Raw genomic sequence first — 25,143 nt, 5'->3', positions numbered from 1 at the left:
TAAAAGAAAAGACAATTTCCTTATAGGTCACAAATTCATTTTATAGCTGGGTTGAACTTTGGAGAACCTCCAGATTTGGAGCATCTCCAGAAGTCAGCCATCTCAAGGAAAATGTGATCTCTATAACACCTGCCATCACTGTACCTTAGAAATCATCTGCTTTCCTGTTTCATTTGGTTTCATTCCAATATAACCATTACTGGGCTGATGCAGGTGGTAGCTGTTGTTTTAAACCATGCTTCCCATTTCTATCATTGTGCACAAAAAACCTTAGTAGCATGCGAGCGGCCATCTAACTGCGATTTCTTTGCTAGATTATAGGTAAAGGTAAAGGTACCCCTGACCTTTAAGTCCAGTCGTGGACGACTCTGGGGTTGTGCGCTCATCTCGCTTTACAGGCCAAGGGAGCCGGTGTTTGTCTGCAGACAGCTTCCAGGTCATGTGGCCAGCATGACTAAGCCGCTTCTGGTGAAACCAGAGCAGCGCATGGAAATGTCATTTATCTTCCCGCCAGAGCTACTTGCACTTTGATGTGCTTTTGAACTGCTAGGTGGGCAGGAGCTGGGACTGAGCAACGGGAGCTCACCCCGTCGTGGGGTTTCGAACCGCCAACCTTCTGATCGGGAAGCCCTAGGCTCTGTGGTTTAGACCACAGTGCCACCCGTGTCCCATTTGCTAGATTATAGAATGGCCTAAACAACCAGCTAACATTAATGGGTGATGATACTTGAACATCAAGAAATCAGGAAACTCTTTCCTTTCTCAGGAAAAACGTGGCTCCTGGGGTGGGTATCCAAAGAACAATCTTGTCACAGCACCATATGGCAGCTGTAGCAAGTTCCTGCATTAATGGTAAAGGTGCTTTGATAAATGCAGAGATATCTTTTGCAGAAACACAGTGAGGGAGGCATGATCACTGAAGAATTGCCTCTTAGCAATTCAGGATTCTGCAGGGACCACTGAAGCAGAAATGAGAGTGTGCAGCAGAATTCGTTTCACTTTTCATTGGTTTCTGAGGTCATCAGATGCCTTCGTATGATTGTTGAGGCTCCATAGATTGAACTATGTGAAGACATAAGTTCTTATTCCAGATTTCAGTGGTCAGATACTGTCGTAATAAGATAAGAAGAGCCTATTGGTTCAGGCCAGTGGCTTACCTAGTTCATCATCTTGTTCTCACAGTAGGCAAGTAGTCATTTGGCATGTTGCCATTGCTTTAGGAAAAATAAGGAGAAGATGGATGGACAAAGCACTCTCTCCCTCTGCCACATCTGAGGAAAATGGGTGCTAAGCTACACTGACAGGTTCAGGGGCAGACTGTGGTCTTTCAAATTTCAGCGGTGCCCTTTGCCAGGCCAAATTTGGCACCCCCGCCTCTCACCCTCTGTTCTGCTCAATTCCTTACATCACAGCTGTGGTGCCCAATGAGGCAGGCTCCAGCTGATCTAGCTACTGTGGCCCGATCCACATCTTCCCAGTTATTTCTTGTTGTAAGGAAGGTGATATAGCAAAGCATTTTTCCAGGTACATTTCTCCCAGATGGGAAAACACTCCAGAGTAGGGATGTGGGAGAAATGACCACCACATTGAAAGCAGACAGCTGCGCCAAAACGAGAGAATCTTCAACTATTGAGAAGTGTTCCATGCTTCTGCCACAAATCCATAGTTTGCTTGTCATTTATTTTAATGCTATAAACCACTCTGATGTGTTATTTCCGGAGTTGAAATGGTTAGAAATTGATTTAAAAAATAGTGAAATTTGTTGTCCTAGCAATAGTCCCTTCAGAATAGATTTTCAGTAAAGAAACTTGTTTGCGTTGGCCAGCACACTGTATAGATTGGATCCAAATCTCACTCAGCTCCTCAGAGCTAAAGGAAGGATGCTGATTATGGATTCAGAATGAGGGAGCTTTGTGGACTCTGGAGGAAGAGGATCTGGCAGTAGAATATGCTCCAGGCTTTTGAGGATTTTGTGAAACATTTTGCTTTTTCTCTGAAGCACCTAGCAGTAGGATCTGTGTTGCACACAGCAGGGAGGGATAGATGAGACATAACTATGGAATAATAGTTGGTTGGATTCCTGCAGACAATGACGGCGTTATCCCACTTGAATTAATCATCACTCAGCTCTAGCCATACTCTTCCACCTGAATAAAAACCAGTTATTAGCCCCATTATATTAGAACTGGACCACATATAATACTTTTAAAGTGTTAAATTATGTTATTTAATCAGAATTTAATCTGAAGCTTTAACGTTCCCCATAATTAAAACAATGCATGTATTTGGGAAGCATACTAAATCAATTATCTCAGTACAGTAGCATTTCATTAGTTTTTCAAAGGATGCGTGTATATTTTCTAGAACTCAACAAAACAGTTTGAAGGTTCAGGCAAGTTTTATTTAGCACCTATACTGCATCAAGTCTATAAGACATGGATTATGTGACGAGACTCTGGCCAGGCAAAGCATATTTGTCCCCATGGAAGAAGACAGGTTTATTCAGTACATAACTGAAATACTTTACTGCTGAATTTAAGGTGGGATTAAAATGTTCAAAAAGGTTGCTGCAGCTATAGAATTTGAAGGATATAATAGGTTAACAGGGTAAGATTTATTTAATATCGATGCTTGTAGACCTAGGTTTGTGGATCTTCTAGAAAGGTGGGGTAGGATTTGTCCTTTCTATTTTTTTCTGTTGGATAAATACACCTTTGGAATTTTTTTGCCCTATTGTACTTTATTCTGTTTGGCTTTAAATGGTTCAGAAGCTGTTTGGTATTTTATATATCTGTAAGTTGCTTAGAGACTTTTTTTGATAGAAAGTCATGAATAAATGCAACAAATAAATAAACCAGTTCTAGAAAATACCATCCTTTTAACCTCTTCATTTCCTGAAATTGTATAGCTACACTCAGCTGCCTTTTCAAAGTGACATTTAATCCCACATTAAATTCTGTAATAAGGTATTTCACTTATGCGCTGTGCAGATCTGTCTCTGCAGTGGAGATGAATATGCTTGCTGCCTTTGAAAACGTTGTCCTTTTTTCCCTTTGCCCCAGCCTGAGAAGAAAAATGGTGGTTATCTCATATTATTTTGCACTGAATAAGGTGGGTGAAACTGCACTTGAAAATGACATAGTTCTTTTTGCCTATGAGAATAGAAATAGTATGTTCTTGAACTGCTCATATCTCTTCAACAGTACACCAGAAAACAGTAATAAATTACTGTTGGAACTTCCAGCAATCATTTACAGCAAACAACTACTGATCAGGTTGCAAACCATACCCCAGTACAAGCACATAAAGCAGTAGTTCTGGCAGTAAACCAATGATAAAATGCCAATGCAAATATACCCCTACATTTCATTCATAGATCATGCTGGTTGACCTATTTCTTGTGACAGATAGCAGATGTATCAGAAGCAAAAATACAATATTAAAGAAGTCATAATATATTCAAGCTCCATAAAGAGTCCCAAACTATAGGTTTAATTCCAGCATAATTTCAAATGCCTTAATAAAAGATCTAACAATTTTTTTTGAGGATCAGAACCAAACCTTCCAGAGAGCTAGCTGTGTTAGTTGGTTGCTGCAAAAACAGCGGAGTCTCAGGGCACCTTAAATTTCTTCTGGCATAAACGATCCTTGAGTAGAGGCCACTTCATCAAACGTGTGAAGTGGCATCCTCTGAAGGCACAGGAGGGAAAGTGTAAAATGTGAGTTTGGGTGGCAATGAAATGCAAAAATCAGAGTCTAGGACCAGCACTTCTTCATTTGATTAGCTTCCCACTATCAGGCTATGTGTTAAGAACTGTAGAGGAGCCCTCCTGATAGTCCCACCACAGAGCCAAGTGGGGTGTGTGGTTACCCAGGAAAGAGCCTTTGTCCATTATTCAGAGCCACCTGAAAACACATCTATGTGCCCAGACCTTTATGGGGATCTGATATTATTCATATGACTATTTTATTTAACAGAATTTAACACAGCTATTTACAATGGCAGTAATTGGTGATAAGACTAAATTAGCATTTGTAGTCAGGTAGGAAACTATGATTTTTTTAAAAATTTTATTTAACAAAATTTATATACTGCTTGATTGTAGGAGAACCTCTAAGCAGTTTACAAGAAATACTAAAATTGTCAATAAACATCTACTGTATGTGTCTGGATTGGCTTGTTGAAACAAAGGTGCCACAAAAGTACAGCTATTTATTTATTTAGTGGATAACTCAGTTGGTGCTGATAGAGAATGGTGCTGATAAATGCCAAGGTTGCATGGGACAGCTGCATATTTCTGCATTTTAGGGGGTTGGACAAGATGTTCCTCAGGGTCCCTTCCAACTCTACAATTCTATGATGCTCTTTATTTCACTATTATCTCTATCCAGACTCATACAAATAGAATCAATCTTTGCTTTTAGTTTCCATTCAGCTATTTCATGCCCTCCCCCCTCAAATTCATCTATTTGGGAATGGTAGTTTTCAAACTTCTTCCTCCGTGCAGATTATATTTTGGATTTGAATATTTTAAAAATAGCAATATTAATATATTTTTTATCAGGTGGCATTTATGTGTTACAAGACAAACTATTGAAAGGCAAGAGGGCATTCTGTGGTACTCAGTGCCAGTACTCATATCTTGATAAAAGTGCCATGGGTGCCGGCACAAAATGGCTGCAATGGACAGTAAAAAAAAGAGGGGGCAGTGCTCTGTATTGGTGAGTTTCATCATACAAAAGCATTGGCCTTCTTGTGAAGATGCAATTAACCTGGTGAATATTAGAGAATTATATTTTAGAGAATAATATTATATCTCTGGGTACTTTCATATTGCCTGTTTATTTAGCATTCATCCTGATTTGTTGGCATGGGGAATAGATGGTGTTGGCTATTTAATGAGCATTCACACTGGTATATTTGTGGGAAGGCTAAATGAAATTGCATCAAAGAAAGTGTGATCCCACCTCAAAATAGCAATAGTCTGGAAGTACCCTCAGTTGGGATTACGACAAATTAAATGAGTTATTTAGCTCTTGATTCAAAACCTGAATGTTATCTCCAACTAATGCCTCTCCTTCAATAATCTATTCTTAGTAGTCATTGTAGCTGGAAAGGCTGCAAATAAAATAATTGGAGTTGTGAAATCCTAAAGAACCTGTGTGTGGTTTTGAGCCATGGGTATGTTTTTTCATTGATATTTCCAATAGTGCTTCATTAGAATCTCAATCTGATTCATTTGCTGTAGAAACACTTCTTTCCTTCCATGATATTGCCACTCTTTATCCGATAGTTGATCTCACTCTTGTGATTGCTGATTTGGCTAATTTTGTTAAAGTTCATTTGGGTAGTTGAAATGTCATGGTGATTAAACTCAAGAGCATTTTGCTAGGTGCCAGGTTGAATTGGTTTGAACAATCTTAGCCCCTCTGCTTGAACTGAAGTAGCCTCCTGCTGATGTTACGATAATAGGCAAAATTACAGTGGCTCTAGAACAGCGACTACATGCCTTGTGAACTAGCCTATGACATTTTTATGTGGGCTGCTTGGATGTATTAAACAACGGTAAATTTAAAAGGAGATGGTTTTTGTAAAGAGTTTTCTTTTCTTCATTTTAATGTATGGAAAAGATGATGGGAGTAGTATTGTTAAAATTTAATTTTAATTCAGGGAGATTTCAGTGTTGGGAAGGAAATAATCTAAATAATGCTTGCTAACATGTATATGATGTGGATGCAATGCAGATAAAGCAACAGGCAGAAACCCGTGAAATCATCCGGACTAAAACACACTGCCAAACTCCTGTTACAATTTATTTCAGTGGGATTTAACTTTCTCTGGATTTCATATTATGTATGTATGTATGTATGTATGTATGTATGCATATAATACAGATAGTGTTTATGACCCATACTTTATCCACACCTGCTTTTTCTCCAGTCTCTGCTGCTTCAGCCCCCTGCCAGGTCACTGACCCACTTTTGAAAAATGTTGTTGGAGTTTATAATTGGTTTGTCAATTTGGTGGCAGTGTTGGTGGTGTGCCTGCTGAAGCAGAAACTGATGAAAAGTCATGGTGTGCATGCATATCCATCTTGGAAATTATATGTATATTAAATTCTCTCTCCCCTTCCGCCCCACCTTGCAAAGCATTAAGACTTCTGCTAGTGAGAACCACCTAGGTTTACTCCAGATGGAAACTGAAAACTCTGCTCTGGAAAATAACTGCTCCCTGATCTCGGCTTCCCAAACTCTTCGCTGTCTCATAATTACAAATCTTCACAGTAAAAATGCTTGCTACAGTGGAGATTACAAAAACCTGTAATATACCTCTTCAGTCCCACCTACATAACCCTGTTTTCTCATTTATTTAGATGCACCCCCTTCCAAGTATTTATTGGTAGTCAAAACACATAAACCCTGCTCATTTATCCCCCTCCAGTGGGTATTGCATTTTTTGTGACATATACGGTTGTCATATTTTGTAAAGCATAAAAGAGGACACATTTACATACCCATGAAAAAGAGGACATGTCTGGCAAAATATAAAAAAACAATAAAATAAAAAATATTGATTTAGTGACAAGTGCTTATAATCACACAGGCATATTTCCCCCTTAAAGAATTCTGGACACTGTAGTTTCAGGGTTGTCAGGGTTGTAACTCTACAAGCGGTAAACTACAGTGCTCAGAACTGAAGTGAACAAATGTGTTTTGAATGTGCTTTAAGGGCATAGTGCGTACACAGCTTAAGCCAACAATGGGCTGGACTAATGTCTTATGTTGGTAATAAACTGGATGAGAGCCAAGGGCTCCATCAGTCACCCGCTACTTGATTTAGCCCTTTACCACAAACAATATTTTTGAAACGGTTGCAATGCTTTGCTAAACTGTAACCTGAGCTCCTTGTGGAAAACTTTGAAAATCACTTTCACCACCCCCGCCAAGTTTCCATGTGTGGCCTGGGACATTTTATCTCTGTGTTTAATAGGGAAAATGGGGACAGAGGTGGCCTGGTTCTTAAAAGTTCTCCTTGGATTGGCACAGGATTTTCCTGGGTCAGAAATGTGTCACTCCATCTATCCTACAAAAGCCACCCACCCAGCACACTGCCTTCTTTCTTTTTCCCTGTTTTAATTTTGCAGTGAAGCTGAACTGGCAGCAACAGTAATAGAACAGCCACTTTAACCGATGGTCAGGGATGATGGGAATCTTGGAATCTCGAGTTGGAGCAGACTGGTCTAGATTGTATATGGTGAATGGGAATGGGGAATGGGGGACAGAGCAGTGGTCACCAACAGTTTACTCTGTAGGAAAGCTGTTGGACTAAATCACTTTCCCTCCTTTGAATTCTGATTGTAGGATTTAAAGAAAACCAACCAACAATCTGTGAGCATCTTATGCCTCTCTCATGTTGTATTTTGCTGTATTACACATGCATAATTATAGGTACAGCCATGCACCTAAATGCAAAGCAACAAGAGCATGGTTCCCTCTTCCCTATGCTGTCCACATATCCTGCCATTTCCTTCTTTTAACACCTGCGCCTTCTTTTCTCCTCTCACAGGATGAATCGTCCATGTTCTTCCAGTTTGGTCCATCAATAGAACAGCAAGCTTCTGTCATGCTCAACATCATGGAAGAATATGACTGGTACATCTTCTCCATTGTCACTACCTACTTTCCTGGCTACCAGGACTTTGTCAACAAGGTCCGTAGCACTATTGAGAACAGCTTTGTGGGCTGGGAGCTAGAAGAGGTGCTCTTGCTGGATATGTCTCTGGATGACGGAGACTCAAAGATCCAGAATCAGCTCAAGAAACTCCAGAGTCCTGTCATCCTCCTTTACTGTACTAAGGAAGAAGCCACCTATATCTTTGAGGTGGCTAACTCTGTGGGTCTGACTGGGTACGATTACACATGGATTGTACCCAGCTTGGTGGCTGGAGATACAGACACAGTCCCCTCTGAATTCCCCACTGGACTTATCTCTGTGTCATATGATGAATGGGACTATGGCCTTCGCGACAGGGTGAAAGACGGAATAGCCATAATAACCACGGCTGCTTCTGACATGCTGTCTGAGCACAGCTTCATTCCTGAGCCCAAGAGCAGTTGCTACAACACACAGGACAAGAGGATCTACCAATCAAACATGTTAAATAGGTAAGGGAAATCAGCATAATGGGGTTGTCAGTAGCTGGCATGTTCTAACCATCACAATGGATATGTGTCTTATTGAATGCTTTAGGAAGAAAACTTCCAGCTGGGTCTGATTTCTGGGGTAAACAGGTAATCAGTCATGGTCCTTTGTTTCTTGTACAGTGTTCATTCATGCTAACCCAAGAGTAGTTTGGAAATTAATTCAGAATGAGGAACTGGTTGATTATAAACTCATTGGTTGTGTGGCAGTCAACAGAAAATAGAAGCAGAGTAACAGCTTCATATTAACAGTGTTTGTACACATACTTAAGGATGAAAGCTATTTTTGTTAATTTATATGTGAGGGCTTTCTGCAAGTGAGCTGATCTTCAAAGTTGTAAAGTACAGTATATTATTAAGATTTATCAAAGAGAAAGCTGTATGTGCTATATAAAGAGAGATGGCTTTTAGACTGGCTTGGCAGGTCAGTAGCAGAAGGACCAAGAATATGAGTGGCAATAAGAAATGTCTTGGGGCAAGAGTGGCAAAGGACGTGAGGACACTCATGGGTTAAATGTACTAGGAACTGGGTTACAGTGGTGCCTCGCAAGACGAAAATAATCCGTTCCGCGAGTCTCTTCGTCTAGCAGTTTTTTCGTCTTGTGAAGCAACCCTATTAGCGGCTTAGCGGATTAGCGCTATTAGCGGTTTAGCGGCTTAGCGGCTAAAAGGCTATTAGTGGCTTAGCGGCTTAGAAAAAAGGGGGGGGGAATAAAAAAAAATCGCAAGACTCGTAAGACGTTTTCGTCTTGCGAAGCAAGCCCATAGGGAAATTTGTCTTGCGAAGCAACTCAAAAACGGAAAACCCTTTCGTCTAGCGGGTTTTTCGTCTTGCGAGGCATTCGTCTTGCGGGGCACCACTGTATTTATTTATTCATTCATTCATTTAATATATTTATACTCTGCCTTTCTCACATGTTGGGATTCAAGGTGACTTATGAAATTTAAAAACAACATTAGAAAATAAAAAGTAATAAAAACAAGCTAGCTAAAAACAGTAATTAAAATATCGCAAACACACTTTAAACCAGCAATGATATTATAATAAAGGGAGATAGGGGACATTTGGGAAGTTTTCTGGTCAGTATCGGGTGGTGTGGTGGGACTGTTCTGCTCCCCTGACCTCCCTCTGACTGACTGAATATTGCATACCAAGAGAGAGTGGGGAAGGCACGAGGCGGCAACTAGGTCAGAGTGGTTCAAACACAACACCAGGAGGACTGGATTGGCTCCACTGGTGTATCTGTCTTTCCCTGGCCTCATTGCTGCCTCATCCCTCACAATCTCCATCCTACTATGCAGCAGCGACTCAGCTGGAGGGAGGATTAGTCCCACCATGCTGTCCACTACTATTTCTACTCCTGAAGCATAAAGCAGCCTCCCCCATGCTTGGATGGACAACACACTTGCACCAAATGTGGCCCAAAGGGAAGGACAGGACACCCTGCAATAGGAAGCACAGCTGTCTGCTTCTTGCGATATGAGCTCAGCCATTGGCTGTGTTGTTCTCTGGGTGCCTTCTCTAGACAGCGTAAGGGCTGAATGGAAAGGGTGGCAAGGACATGGCAGCAGAAATCTTCACTACAGTTCTGGCTTGCCACAGCCAGCCCTTAATGGATATCTTTTCCAGGAAGGACTCAGTTAATTTTAAAGACCAGGATAGGAGGAGATGATTTCAAATTACGGACCTGAACAATTTGGCCCCACTGGTTGTGGGCCTTTAAATGTTGTAGCAGCTCTGTGGAATAAACCCACAAGAAGGAATCTCCCACTGACAGTCTTGTAGGGTACCAGGTTCTTATTGATTTCAGCAGCATGTACCTCAGTATAAATGTGTCAAAAGTTGTGACCTTAAAAGGTTAAGCTAGGAATGAAGCCTGTGTCTTACCTGCCTATAAAATCACTACAATTTTGTTGTTGTTGTTGTTGTTGCTACTGTGATGGTTTCAGCTATCAGGGAAAGACATATTTGTACTGTTGTGCAGCAAGGACAGACTTGTTAAACTAAGGTTTAAATGGCAATCGGTAATATATTTACAATTGCTTGCATTGATCCAGAACCCTGCTTGCACAGGGGACTTCTGTTCTGTTCTGAGAGAGGGGCAGACTTTGGTCTTTCAAATTTCAGCCGTGCCCTGTGCAAGGCCGAAATTTGGCGCATCCTGCCTCTCACTTTTTTGCTCAGCTTAATTCGCTACTCATTAAAAATGCAGATATAAGTGAAAACGGCATACCAAAATGTATTTTATTAGATAAAATTGCTCTGGAAAAAATGTATATATTAGGATACATTCATACCAAAATGCTGATGAATTTCCATGAGTATTATTATTTTTTTAATTTGTAAACTGATGCAGAAATGTGGAAAGCTGAGTTTAAGATTGGAAATATAAGAAACTGGAGGAAACAGAAATCGATAAATTCACGCCACTCTTATTCTCATATTGTGCTGTGTACAGCCTCCCAGAGGGAAGCTCGCAGATGCTTTCCCCTTCTTTGCCACACTGAACTAAGTTTGCTTAACATGCCATCCAAACCACAGGCTCGTGGTTTAGCTCTAACCAGACTAACCACAAGCCATAGCCAAGCTTTGTTGTTTGTGATTCATGGCTAGTCTGGCTAAACCACGAATCTGGGTTTGAACAAAGTGTAAAGCCAAACTTGGGCTTAGCTTGGCACATCACAGCAGCACCTCACATTTGTCACCTCAGACAGTTCTTCATTTCTCAGTGTTATGGGGGAGAATGGGGAAGATATGGGCTTGTTGCTTTTACTGGCAGCCGTGCATAAAGCAAAACTTCTTGTCTTGGCCTGGGGGAGAGGAGGAGATCCAGAGCTGACAATGCAAAGAGATTGCAGTCAGTGAACCTATGTGAATCTATGTGTGAGATTGTGTCTTCTCTGCAGATGAGCTATCACAGCTGAGAATGGAACATATAAGCAGGAGGTCTTGCAGTTCTAAATGAAAAAGCTAGCGGCAAGGTATCGCTCTGAGGGACCCGTATTCTTGGAAGCTGTTTCTCCTATCCAGTTTTGTTAATATTGGAGGCACACCGCAAAACTTCTTCAAGGTTGTGGGGGAGGAACAGAGCTAAGTTATGCTTTTGGGCTTGGTAGACTAAATGCCTGCTGCAGGGGATGGGAGTCCTGATTTTTCAGTTATTGCAGCAGAAATGCCATCAGTTCAAAACTTTAGAACCAAGAGGGAACTTCTGAATTCATACACATGACACTTTACATGGTCTCTAATTGGAGGATTAGATTTGGTATCACTCAGCTAGAGAACATGCAACATTTCTGATTATTCCATCCTCAGTGTTCCATAACAGCAGCCTTGACTGCAGCATCCATTAGAGCAGTTGCACAAGGCAGAAGTCAAAAAGTTTAGCTGTAGGAATTTGGTATACTGCATTTTATTAGTCATTGTAATATACATACACTTCAGCAGGCTCCAGAACTCCTTAGATTTTTCAATATATATGTTGGTGTGACTTGCCTCCTAGCCCACATACATAACTCTGAATCGTGGCCTGTGATGAGGCAAAACTTGATAGAATTATTGGATGCCTCATGTCTCTTAGGGCGTACCTTGTTCTTAAGTTAGAATTCTACCCCTGATATTCAAAGTTGGTCAACGAAGAATGACTCCATAGAAATGAAATGTAACAGTTTCCTATTTAGTATGCAGAATCCGGATGAAATCAAGGGAACTTTAAATAATTTGTTAATATGTGATGAATAATTGGCCATGACAGCAGAATAATAAAGTAAAAAATGGCAAAATCTCTGTTACTTAAGTAACTAACTGCTGGTAATTTTATCATGTCAAGGTCCTGTAAAAGAATTAGATTAATGAAAGAACATGCCTGCCTATTTTCCATTTTATTAATTGACGTTCCTCCCTTCCCCCACAAATGTTCTTACTATATTCCAAGTGATAAAAATAGAAACTTCCATGCTGCCATGGTTCCCCACACAACTTTAGAGTCTCTTTCCATTTTCTTTGATGCAATTTCACATAAAAATCTGGTTTGACAAAAGACCAGCCCAGTGCGTCCCCTAGTGGTTATGTCCTGAGGGGAAACCTTGACAATAATCATGGTCATTAGGAGATCATTGCAAACAGCAGAAGTGTTAACTTGTAGCTTCCAGCCTGAACATCAATTCAATTAATAACCTCAAAAAATATCTTGCAGATTCACAGTTTGACTAAACTGTTTGTTTCATTTTTCTAAGGCCTAAGCTGCCAAGCAGTCGCAATATTCCACTTCATAAGGGAAGTAGCAATTTATAAGGAAATGTTTCCTCCCACATTCAACAATGTGCTTAAATAAATGCTTAGATATTTTTTTTAAAAAAACTGCATTCATTTTAATATAAGAATTAGTGAACCCAGGAGTATATTTTTATTGTTTTAATAATGTTTTAATATTTCACTTTAATTGCATCTTACCTTTTAGAATGTATTAGGCTTGATTTTTGTGTCTTCTGCATTTGCAAGTTCCCCCCTCCTACGCTGCATGCCATCTCTCCCTATTTACCCCTGAAAGTGGTACGAAAGGCAGGATGTTTTAGCACCAGAGTGTAAATCAGCTATCCTTGAAACTATCTGAGACCCAGGTAGAGGGTTTTATGATGCTGTTCCCTCATTGAAGGCTAGGTTGCCAGGGTAACGCCGGACATCCAAGACCTAAAATGGTCAAATGGTCTGGGCACATCGGGGCCACTCCAAAGTGCTGTGGGGGTGACGATACCAGTATGGAGCCATGTGTGCTTTACTTCTCATGACCTGTAACCTTCCCTGACATATGCAAAAATGTTTTATAACACTTTGTTTGCTGTGTTTGAACTAGTATATAAGCTTTTGTTCTGAAGTGCCTTGGGGCAGACCTTCTCAATTGGCATGTTGAGTTGAGTGAGCTCTGACCTATTACAATAGCTATAATAAACACTGGGTCCCTAAATCTGGATGCTGGACTTGAAAATAGTTTCCTTGGTTCTGTGGTTTATTCTAAAGGTGGTTGTTCCTCACCTGGGTTATGAACAAGGTGGTGTAGAGGTGAATTCTTATCACAATTTTTATTTGAATGGAAGCTTGCAGCTGCTTGAAGTTGGTGCTGCAAAGATATTGTAAAGCTCATTCCATGGACTTTCGATGGCTACATATGAATATTTTATCACACATTCTACCACAGATTTTATCACTCATCCATAACCAATGTGTGGTATAATCCTCCTTACCACCTGTTAGCTTGGTCATCTGTGTGGACCCTCTTTACTTTAAGAATAAAACCGAAGTCACTCCCTAAGTGTGACAAAAAGGACTCCATTTGAATGTTCAATTAGTGGTGTTGTAGCTGCCAAAAATGAGGAAAGCTCTTTCTGTAATGCAGGACCCAGAAGGTTGCAGTGTTTTTCTATCAGTGTTAACTGCCCCTGTGGGTTCTTATGATTTCAGATTTGTTTGCTAGCCTGGGTAAAATGGGTGCAATCTCCATGCAGCCATCTGGACACCACTTCACACAGTCAGCTTTCCACATGGAGCGCTGCACACATATTTCTGATTTTCCGTAATCTTTATGTGAAAGAATAGGCTATTGCCTGCTCACATTACTATAAAGCAGTCCTTTCAGTGTTGTAAGATATTGTCCTGATATAGCAATACTTAAAACATACAAACCATACAAACCTTTTCAACTCTGTTGGGTCATCCACAGGTCACTGTGAGCACCACACACAACGGACAACATCATACCTTCCATTTGATTTTACATAACATTTCACAGATAACAACTGTCATTTTTTGTAGCTGTAATGCCTTTATTCTTACCAGTGGCGCAGCTAGGCAAATTTAGTTCTCAAAAGTAATAGTCTTAGGGGGGTGCAGGACCCCTGTGTATTGCTTCTTTTCTCCCCCATCATTTCATGCTTTACCACTATTTCTGTAGTCCTGATATGTTAGAGCAAAATAAGTTTTCCAGCCCTGATTTTTTTTAAAAAAAGAAGTGCTCTGAGCATGTGCAGTTTCACAAAATTCACTTAAATCATAGTGCCGTCACTACCAAAGGGGAAAACCAAAGGTGCCAGGCAAAAATGTTCCTCTTCAACCAGACCTTTGGCTGACTAACACCATCCTATTATACTTTAAAATGTGTTTTGGGGGGTATTATTTCATTTTGTTTTTGTTCTTGTTTTTATTTTGCATTTTTTTCTACTCTCACCATTGGAATGAGAGGAAGAAACATGCTTTTTGCAGACCTTGGCTGCAAGAGGGACTTCTCTCTTGTACATCAATGCCTGTAAAATGCAGGCTTCTTTCTGTGCTGTTCCTACCTCTTGCCTGCCATGGGGAGGGGAGAAATAAATACTTTGATAGCCCTATCCTGGCTGCTTCCAGAAATGCTCAGCACAGGGATTGTATGAGCCCCATGCAAGGGATTTTGACAGATGGGCAGGGCAACCCAACTATCATGTGATGTCATAGTGACATTGTGTGATTGACAGGTGGGTGTCCTTTGCCCTTTGTCAAATTCGGCCTTTGAGGCCAATCCTGAGATGGATCTGGTCCATGAAGCCAAAATGGTTCCCCACTGAGGAAATAGAAGGATTTTTCAAACACCTTCATCTGCCCCAGCTGCAACAAAAGATCCCTCTGTCTCTACAGCCACAGCAGGTGCAAACTCTCCCCAACTGTTTGACTTCACCCCCAATGTATGCCAGCCTTCAAACAGAACAGTGTCCTCTGTAAAGTAGGACACATAGCTATCCATTCACTATCAGGTGGGTAGTAACCTGATCATAATAGGTATTTTGAAGCTCATAATAGATTGGACCTGATTGTGTTTATTATATCTATAGTCAGCGTTACCAACTGGGACAGGTGGTTATGGGGAGCTGGAAGTGAAAAATAGGTGATGAACGAGATGCAATAACTTTGCACAGTTTTATCCAACAGACATCCTGTTGAATTTAGTGGCAGAAGTCCCCTTATTTTTTTTACAGGTTTTTTTTTCTTCCTTCCCCATTATCAGAATTTAGATCCAGGAATCCAGCTGCATGAATAGGGGCAAAAGGTTTTTGTAAGCTAGACCTATTTCTGTCAGTCTGTTTTCAGATAGCGCAGAACTTTCTCAACAACTTTTGCTTCACTCTGCAGCTTTGCAGCTTCTCATGCTCTTATTCAGCCAGAGGCAAATGTTTTGAAAAATCTGAACAAAAACAGTTCATCCAATTTTGAGTTATGACAGTGTGAAATAAATGCATTAGTTCTGCTCTCAAATAATTGTTCAGTTGTGAGATTTTTGGGGGGTGAATAATTAATTCAAATCGCCTAAGTTTTAAGCATTCAAACTCAGAGTGTATAGAATATTTAGTGAAGAATGCCTTCCTTGAGAGGCTTGGGAAAATGGTTTTGAAATAAATGTATTAACTTCTGCAGATAACACACCTCGCCTTAACATGATGGCTTTGGACCCCCCCTCCCTTTTTGCATTGTACATCCTGCATATGTCATTTGTCTAAAAATTTGGGTGAACGTCGCTTCCTAATTCTGAGACATTATTTATCATCTGTAAAACAAATATGACTTTGAAAAATTAACACTATGGAGAGAAAATCTATTAAACTGTCTATTTCACCCTCTTCTCCTGCATCATTTATCTAGTAAAATATTGAATTGTACAGCATATTCAGACATGAATTATGATTTTCCTTTGCACGTTGGAACACATTTAAAAGCCATACATTGTTTTAATCAGCTGAGTAAAGACCGTCATCTGAGAGATGCTCTAAAGGAGAATATAATGAATAGTATGCAATAAGCAAAGCTTTTTAATGGATAGATGAAGCCTCTTAGAAGAGAGAGCCAGCTCAGTTGGGAGGCTTCTCATTGGTGGAATGGACAGGCCGGCTCAGATTGGAAGTGAATTTTTACTCTAATAGTATCTTAGATTAGAATCATTAAAAATATCTATATGGAAACAATTATATGGAAATGAAACAATTAGTTTCAATTTGCAATTATAATGTAATATATTGTTAAATTTCTTATTAACTAGGATGAATTTGTTTTTCTATTCTCTTCCTCCTATTTTTAGCAACACTGCCCCTATTACTCCTCACGCTTCTTCCTCTGAAGCAGGAATATTGCCATTTATATTGTTAACTTTGCATCATTCATGTTCCCTATTGTTTATTTGTAATGAGCCGATGTTATAGCATTTTGTTATTTTGAAAGCATGACAGTAGAAATAACTGCTGAAATGCAAACAACTCTGGTGTGAAGTATTGGATCTGGGTTCCACAGGGGTGTGTTTGCAGCATGTAAGTGCCAGAAATCAGCTTGGTTCTTAACAAATTATTCTCTTTAGGGTCTTTTAAAATTACTATTAGAGTGGTGCCTTGTGTTAAGTACTTAATTCATTCCAGAGGGCCGTTCTTAACCTGAAACTGTTCTTAACCTGAAGCACCACTTTAGCTAATGGGGCCTCCTGCTGCTGCCGCGCCGCCACAGCACGATTTCTGTTCTTATCCTGAAGCAAAGTTCTTAACCTGAAGCACTATTTCTGGGTTAGCGGAGTCTGTAACCTGAAGTGTATGTAATCTGGAGCGCATGTAACCCGAGGTACCACTGTACACGGGTTTTCATCTCTTCCACCAAAGCATTCAGGGTATGGTTTACAGAGGGCTTTTAGGAAGGTGGAGTGGGGCAGGAGAGCTATGGGCAGCTGCCCAAGGATGCTGGGTTTTGATGCTGGCCCTGGGGGGCTACATCAGGAGTCTTCAGACCTTTCTTTGTGCTTAGTGAGCTTGATTACAGATATCTCACCAAGGAGCGGGTGCAGTCTGGGGAACTTTGTTGCATGAAGCACAGAAAAGAGGATCCAACTGTAGCAGGACTAGCTTTTGATGAAGGAGAGCAATATTAATTTTGAATCCCATGTGGGGAAATACAAAGTTCACAGAGGTGCTCAAGTATTGGGGGTGGGGAATACAGTCTATCTGCATCAGTCAGCAAACTGCTTTGCTTCTTGTCCTGGATTGCAATAAGCCCCCTCACGACAATCTTTGTCCTGACTAAGCGTATTTGCTTTTTTAAAAATAAAAAACACACACTTCTGTTTTCTTCCAACCGTGACTTATTCATCCATGGAAGGCTCCCTTTTACCCAGTTTTGTGGAATCATAATTCAGGCTAGTGACAAGCCACAGGGGGCCCATGGCATGCCGTCAGCCTAGTTCTATTGCTGCAAGCCACCACTACATGCTGCTGTGACTGCATGCTGCCACTGCCATGCAGCAGCACCGTATGTGTGGGACCAGGCATATGCACATAGCACTGAACCCAGAAGTGATCCAAAGAGTCACTAAAAGGGGCAGAACTGGGGGGGTGGGCACACCACAGAGGTTTTGCAGTCTTTTTCAATGGTGTTTCAAATATATGTGATTTCACTTACCGTAAACACGTGGTGCATTGGAATGTAACCCCCATGTGAACTGGGAGTTGCCTGTATTCCAATAAGTATGAAGTAAGGTGTGGGTTACTTCATACATATTGGAATACAGGCAACTCCCAGTTCACATGGGGGTTACATTCCAAGGCACCACGTGTTTATGGTAAGGTGTGGGTAGGGATGCGGGTGGTGCTGTGGGTAAAACCTCAGCAACTAGGACTTGCCGATCGCATGGTCAGCGGTTCGAATCCCCGCAGCGGGGTGCTCTCCCGTCGTTTGGTCCCAGCGCCTGCCAACCTAGCAGTTCGAAAGCACCCCTGGGTGCAAGTAGATAAATAGGGACCGCTTACCAGCGGGAAGGTAAACGGCGTTCCGTGTGCTGCGCTGGCTCGCCAGATGCAGCTTGTCACGCTGGCCACGTGACCCGGAAGTGTCTGCGGACAGCGCTGGCTCCCGGCCTATAGAGTGAGATGTGCGCACAACCCTAGAGTCTGGCAAGACTGGCCCGTACGGGCAGGGGTACCTTTACCTTTAAGGTGTGGGTGGTTATTTTGCTATAATGTCAGCAACTGGGCAGGTCCTGAATCTATGTACTCACAGTGAAACCACTGCTTCTGCTGCACTTCATCCATTTTGATATACAGTGGTTACATACGCTTCAGGTTACAGACTCCGCTAACCCAGAAATAGTACCTTGGGTTAAGAACTTTGCTTCAGGATGAGAACAGAAATTGTGCTCCGGCAGCGCGGCAGCAGCGGGAGGCCCCATTAGCTAAAGTGGTGCTTCAGGTTAAGAACAGTTTCAGGTTAAGAACGGACCTCTGGAACGAATTAAGTACTTAACCTGAGGTACCACTGTACAAGCTTTTCCATACATGTAGGAAAGAATCAGACACCAAGTGTGCACCTTGATAAGACTCAAACTGGATAAGGGCTGATCTTAGCAACAAAACTGACCATGAATAATTTCTGAAAGCACTGTGAAACTGAATTTAGTACAAGGCCATGGGAGGTGGCTTGTTTGTTCTCAGAATGTCAAGGCCACCTTTCCACATGAAGGTGGTCCAGAGTGTTTGAATTGTTTTGAACACCAACAGCCATACTTGGTTATCATCGTGATTTGGGGGCCCTAGTAGTTCCAGCTAATTTGTGAAGCAGCATGTTTAGCAATAACCAGAACTTCCTAGGCATTTTATTTAGAGTTTGACTTTAGAGTCAAAGAAATGAAAGAAAATAAGATGGAGTAGCCAGACCTTGGTCAAGCTATTGAATTCTCATTATTGATTGTGTCTTGCTGTCCTCTGTTTTGATTATCAGCATGAAAACCTTATATTGAAGTGCCAGTTGTTCTACCTGTTCTAACACACTAGTCGCAGCTATTCATCAGCAGACCAATAAAGTGTACTTGTAGGAAACTGGTAGAAAGGAGACTTGAGTCTAAGAACAAGAGAGATGAATGCTTGATGATCACATAAAGAGCTTACTGTCCTTGTGGAAACTAGCTCAGGACCAGGTGACCTACTTCAAAGGGTATGCACCATCAACTATTGTGATTGAAAGCTCCAGTTCTACCATTTGGTAGTTTGGAAGACAACTCCAAAGAACTTTATACTCTATTGGACTATGCGCTATTCTTCCTAGAAGGTGATTAGGAAATAAGATGTGTATATCTGGCTCACAAAAAAGCAAGGAGCAAAGCATATTCTGTTCTAGTGCTGGCTATGGAAAAACAAAGGCAACTGCTATTACAGTAGCCATTTTAAAAAGCAAATCTACTGACTGAGTTCACCAGGACTCCCTAAGAGCAGTGCTTTTTTTCTGGAGGGGACGGGATGGGATGGGATGTAGGGGTATACATACCCTTAAACATTTTGTGAATCTTTGTACTTTTGTCCATTTACTATATTTATTTTCCCTGATTTGAACTATAAAAAGGTGATTTTTTTTATTCAAAATGAGAGTACCCCTAAACATTTCTTTAGAAAAAAAGCACTGCCTAAGAGCATTGGTTGGGAACAGCATTCACTAATCAAGTTTCCTAGATGGGTAAGTACTTTGGACTGGCATATATAAGGCCTGTGGATGTTTCTTTCAAGAAATAATAAAGCCTTGTACAGATGTTATGCTAGTCTCACATTCAAGTGGTCTTAAGCATAAGTGAATACACATACCTACGCAAAACATGCTTGTGTGGGAGAACCCCTTAAAATCTGGGGTGGTGACTGTGCATTGTATGGACATGTAGTTGTGTGAACAGTTGAACACAACGTAACTGTATGTTTGTGTCCAAAGTTAAATCAGCAAACCACAGAACAATGGTGCACATGTTTACTTTTTTGTCATTAGTGTTTTTGTAGCTTTTTCTTGCCTTCTTATATCCTACCTCATCCCCATTGTTGAGACCAGTTGGTATACTATCTGAGATAATTAGATCAACAAAGTACATCAATAAAATGACCACATTATCTACTGAACAACACCCACAATTAAAACCATGTGTTTATGGTGTATACTGATCACATGTGTATTTAATATAATGTCTTAGCAGGGCTTAAAATTCAAGCTACAGGTTACAGGCCATAAATCTTTTTGGTCAAGTTGGACTCCTTTTATATCGTCTATAATCCCACACTCCAACTACCTATAATCCCACACTCCAACCACCAATTTGTCGTATGTCTACTGGGAAAGTTCAGCTGGCATAAGTAAGCTACAGCAGTTGAGCAGGATCAGAAATCATTGTCTTTCTTCTTTTCTGTATTGCTGGGCATATAATTGGCTACTGGCTGTTTAGTTAGTTTGTTATGATGTTGTTCTTGATTTCTTTTGTCCACTGCAACAATGTGACGCTTCTGAGACTCTCTGTTTTTTGTAGAATATGAAAGTAAGGGTATCAAAATCAAAGAAGCAAATAAACAAGAGAAAACTACATGTTACATGGAGCTCTGTGCTTATTTTTTTTTTGCATTTTTAAAAAACAAAAAGCCAAAATTTAACCTGGGCAGGTTTTGACTCAGGATGGAGGCAAGGTACATAGATGCATAATCTCAGTGTAATCATTTTCCCTCTGGTCATTTTCCATGCTAAAACTGTGTTTCTACCCATTGAAAAGAAGAATATAAGATTCCACAATTTCCCCCTCTATCTTTCCCTCACAAGGGAAAAATGAACTCAGAAAGAATGGATTTGAGCTGATGAAGGTAGAGAAAGGGTTTAAGTATACTATTTACCCTTTCTTCCACTTTGCCAACTCACAGCCTGCCCCGGCTGATTGCAGCTTGAAAAACAAGAAGAAACAACAGTAGCTCAATCTAACATATGGTTTGAGTTTTAGAAATGCTTTTTCTTTTCTTTTTTGCAAATCATCTTTATTGGTTTCTTTCAATTTACATTCATAGAATCACATTATAACATCTCAGTTCTCCTATGGCTAAACATGTATTTCTAAATAGTAATAAAGAAAACAATAACAAAAATTTGTGCTTAATCACTTGATTCATTCGTATTCCTTTTCTGTAAATACAGAATTCTGTAAATTCTGTAAAGGAACACAGAAATGCTTTTCAGAGCTTCTTCCTTAACCACAGATTATACATTTTTAAGGCAAGCTGACAAGATCAGAATTTTAAGACAGAGTCTTTTGATCTGTTCCCCTGCTCAAAATGACCCAAAGTAGACACAGTGCTGAGGTAGGTGGAGAGGTTTTAACTAGCCTTCTGACAGAGATGCAAATTGCTCTGGTCAGCAGATGAATGAGCAAGGAGGAGCAATAAGCTGTACAGATGAGCTGTGGTGGGTGGGCTTTATGTGTGTGAGATGTGTGTCCTGTACATTGTGTGGGCATGGCAGTGTTGTGTGGCTACACCCACTGATGGCATATGGCCCCAGAGTGTTGGCCAAAGTATGTTTGTCACTCCTGTATAAATGTTCCATTCTAGAGCAATTTGGGACACTGTAAAGTCATCCTACTGTTCTCATTAGGTTGGCTAGGTACAGTCCTGGTACACAGACATTGTTCCAGCAGCTTTTCCAGCCTAGCATAGGGGTGGGCTGGGACTTGAGCTGAAGTTGCTAAAGCCACACTTCAGATTCAGTTGATTCTCCTATCAACTGCGTTCATCCAGATATCTTGTATTTTGTGCTCAGGTCCTAGCTGCTGGAGCAGCAGAAAAGGAATGTGCTCTGTCACCTATATGTCAGCCCTTCAGATATTTGAAGTTGACTATTGTATGGCCTTTTAACCACCTCATCTCCAGACTAAACATACCCAACTCCTTCCATCTTTCCCCACAGAGCTTAGACACCATGTTCGTTGCCTTGTGCTTGACATGTTCTGGTTTGTAGAAACCATTCGAAGTCTGTGACCGCACTATGCTGTTACAAGTTGGGATGGGGAGAAGGCTGTATGCTGAGACCCTTCTAATTCTTGGATCCAGCAAGTGTTAAATATTAATTGCCTCTGGTCTATTTTTTTTTTTTTTTGAATCCTGCAATGTGTTTAAGTTTTCACTCTGCAGATTACATTGGAATCTACTCTGGATCAATACTGAGTAGAATTCCATGACATTAAAATCTAAGCAAGGATTCAGATTGTTGAAACAGCCAGAGAGGTCTCTTGGTAATGGCCCTCTAAGTATAGGCTATTAAGGTAAAAAAGGAAGTGGCTCTGTGCAAATGTGTGAGCCCTCGTTGGGTGAGCCCCCCCCCCAACTTGCTGGTAGTTAGTTAGAAAATACAAAGGCCAGAGCTGACTTGTGTGTGGGTAAGCTAGAAGCTGAAGGAAGAAGCAGGCTGAAGCCTGTGAGGAAGAAACATGCCTGATTTCTGCTCACCTCCAAAGCTGTGGCTATGGGTGAAGCAAGACCCTCTTGGGGTGTTAATGCTGTGAATTCTTCCATTGTAGGATCAGGTTGTATATATGTGTAAATAAACCATATATCATAAAGACATCACTGTCTCTGCTGCCCGTCATTCCAAAGGAAACACAAATCCTGGGTGAGAGCCTGGAAACCCTGGACTCTCGCACGGCTTGGAGATGGGGGTGGCTGCAGCAATATTTTAAAGCAAATTCAAAGCACATCTTACCTTCAGAGAATTCTGGGCACTGTAGTTAAATGGCTAAGAGATTTAAGACGTTATGGGTTTCAGTTTTTCACCACACAAAAGGTGGCATGACTTTTTCTAAAAACCAACAGAAAACATTTATTTCCTTCAGAAATGTTTTTTTTTTTTGGCCATTGTACCACTTGGCAGGGCATTGACTCTGCTTCCCTGTGAGTGCCCTTGGAGAGGCTTTGTTTCCCAGATAGTTCTGTAAGTTCTGTAAGTTCATTGAGGACTTACAGAAAAAGATAATAGAGTTATTGCCAGGGTATGTAATGTACAGTAACAAAGCTGAACTCCACAAATGGCAATTCTGAGAGGTCTTGGAAGCATAGAATAAGAAGGTAAAATGTGTTCCTGCTCTCCCCTGAGAGGTTACTATTTTCAAGGAATTTATTATGGCTTGAAGGGGTGCAAGGGGGAGGGAGGATTGTGCTCCTCCCATTAGTAATATTTTAAATAGATTATTTGCACCGGCTTTTACTCCTACACTGTTTTAAAGAGAACATTCTGAAGAAAGGCCTAAAAAGACCTTTGAAAAAATATCAGGCACGTATTCATAAAGAAAAGAATTATGTACTGAAATGCTGGTATTTCAGCTCTGGGGGTGGCTTTTATGCCTCCAAGACGGTGCCCACTGCATACTGTGATCTTTCTTTCTTCTTTTCTATCCTCCATCCATTTGTGTCTTCCTCCATTCCTTCCTTCCATATGTCTCTCACCCCCTCACACCCCACTTCTCCTCTCTTTCTTTGGATACAAACAGGAAATTCTTTCTTTCTTTCTTTCTTTCTTTCTTTCTTTCTTTCTTTCTTTCTTTCTTTCTTTCTTGTTCTGCAGATCTCCTTCTCAAATCTTTCTGTGGTCAGGCTTTATGAGTTGTATCTGCATTCCATCTTGCCCCCCCTTTATGGTTATATTTGGGGTCTCTTCAGCTGCTTCATCTTCTCTTCCCCCTCTTTTTATCCGTTCCTTAAGGTCTTTTCCCCATTAATATACCAATTTATAGCTTAAGTATCTTTCTTGCTGGTGTAGTTTGCTAGAGTAAAACACAGGAAGGGAGAGAACTGTTGAACAGATCAAGTTCCTCTCAAGGTCTGTGGGCTCTTGTTAGCTGAAGATCCCTAAGCATTGGCTGTGAAGCAATCTATTGGTGATGTTGCAGTTCCAAGGTCCCCTCTCCCCCCTGCAAAAAATCTGTATGTGTGTAGGGGGCTGATGTGGGAGTTTTTGAGAGATTAGACAGGATTAGGTGAAGGAACAGAGCAGAGCAACCTATTTTGGTAGGTATTGCTTCAAACATTAACTTGTTAGAAACCTCAGCCATAAAGAGTAAGCTTCAACTGAGTCTAGGAGGAGATCTCTTAGAGATGACGTAAGACGCGGAGGTGAATAGCCCTTATGGAAGTACTCTAATGGTAGCCAACTCAGTGAGCCACTGCTTTGTGCGGCTATTTTATCTTCTTGTTTACTTTGTAAAATGAAACTAAGCCCCAGCTAAATATGTAAGCTTTGTGCTTAGGACTGGCAGTGAGAAGAACTAGCTTCCCAAACACTTCCTTTCCAATTTCTTTTGCCATGTAATTGATTTGGAAAAATCTAATAGACACACAGCAGTAGGGTGCCTTCTGTGTAATTCGTCGTTCTGAAGATTAGGTTATTTTCCTTAGGAGCTTTGGAAGTTGGTTTCAGCTGGGTGGAACAACCTGCGTTTTTCTTCTTCTTCTTCTGTCCTCAGCAAGGCAGTTTCAGAAAAGCAGAAAAATTTAAATAAAAGCAAGTTGATCATTGACGCATTTCATACCCAACTTCCCCATAGTCTTGAGGCATTAAAAGTATTTTGAGTCAAAGGCTGTTCTAGCACCGTGCTCCGGAAAGTAAATTAATTATGACTTGACCAGCTGTAGGTTAAAGCGGGAACTGTGATGGGTGGAAATAAAGTGAGGAGAAATGCAGATGGTTGTCAGCAGCATAACTTTGATCTTATCTTGTTCTAGTTTGTAAAGATACTAGAGGGATGTTCAGACATTCACCTGATCTCTTGCACTGCTCTTAATAGGCTTTTGAAATGTCTTTGTATTGCTGTGTACAGTCCTGATAATTTGTGAGGGAGCATATAAATAGTTTTTTTAAACAAGCAAGCAAACAACCAACACACCTGAGGTAAAAATGAGGGTGGGGCAGGCACATGCAAGGCAACCCTGCCCCAATGTCCCCATGCATATGGTTCTAACCACTCAGCCCTCCAGCTTCCCTGTATTGTGCATGAAACGTCTACAAGGGTTTTTTGCTCATGTTCACTCTAATGCAAGTAGAACGGCTCATGTGACCAGGAACTCTTCTTTATTGCCCACCTCACTGGCACCTGCTGTCAAAATGGTATCAGG

General features: G+C 40.9%; 1 protein-coding gene across 2 annotated transcripts in view; it reads left to right on the top strand.

Annotated features, from left to right (window-relative positions):
* Positions 1-25,143, top strand: part of GRIN2B (glutamate ionotropic receptor NMDA type subunit 2B) — a 283,055-nt gene that overhangs the window by 125,489 nt on the left and 132,423 nt on the right. For both annotated transcript variants that reach the window (XM_028745807.2, XM_077934916.1), the window contains one exon: positions 7,568-8,166. In XM_028745807.2, coding sequence (XP_028601640.1) covers positions 7,568-8,166 — 599 coding nt within the window. The remainder of the gene's footprint in view (positions 1-7,567; positions 8,167-25,143) is intronic.

Source organism: Podarcis muralis, chromosome 10 (assembly GCF_964188315.1).
Source record: "Podarcis muralis chromosome 10, rPodMur119.hap1.1, whole genome shotgun sequence".
NCBI classification, from domain to species: Eukaryota; Metazoa; Chordata; class Lepidosauria; order Squamata; family Lacertidae; genus Podarcis; species Podarcis muralis.
The sequence above is the reverse complement of the archived record's forward strand: the minus strand, read 5'-3'. Positions and strand labels throughout refer to the sequence as shown.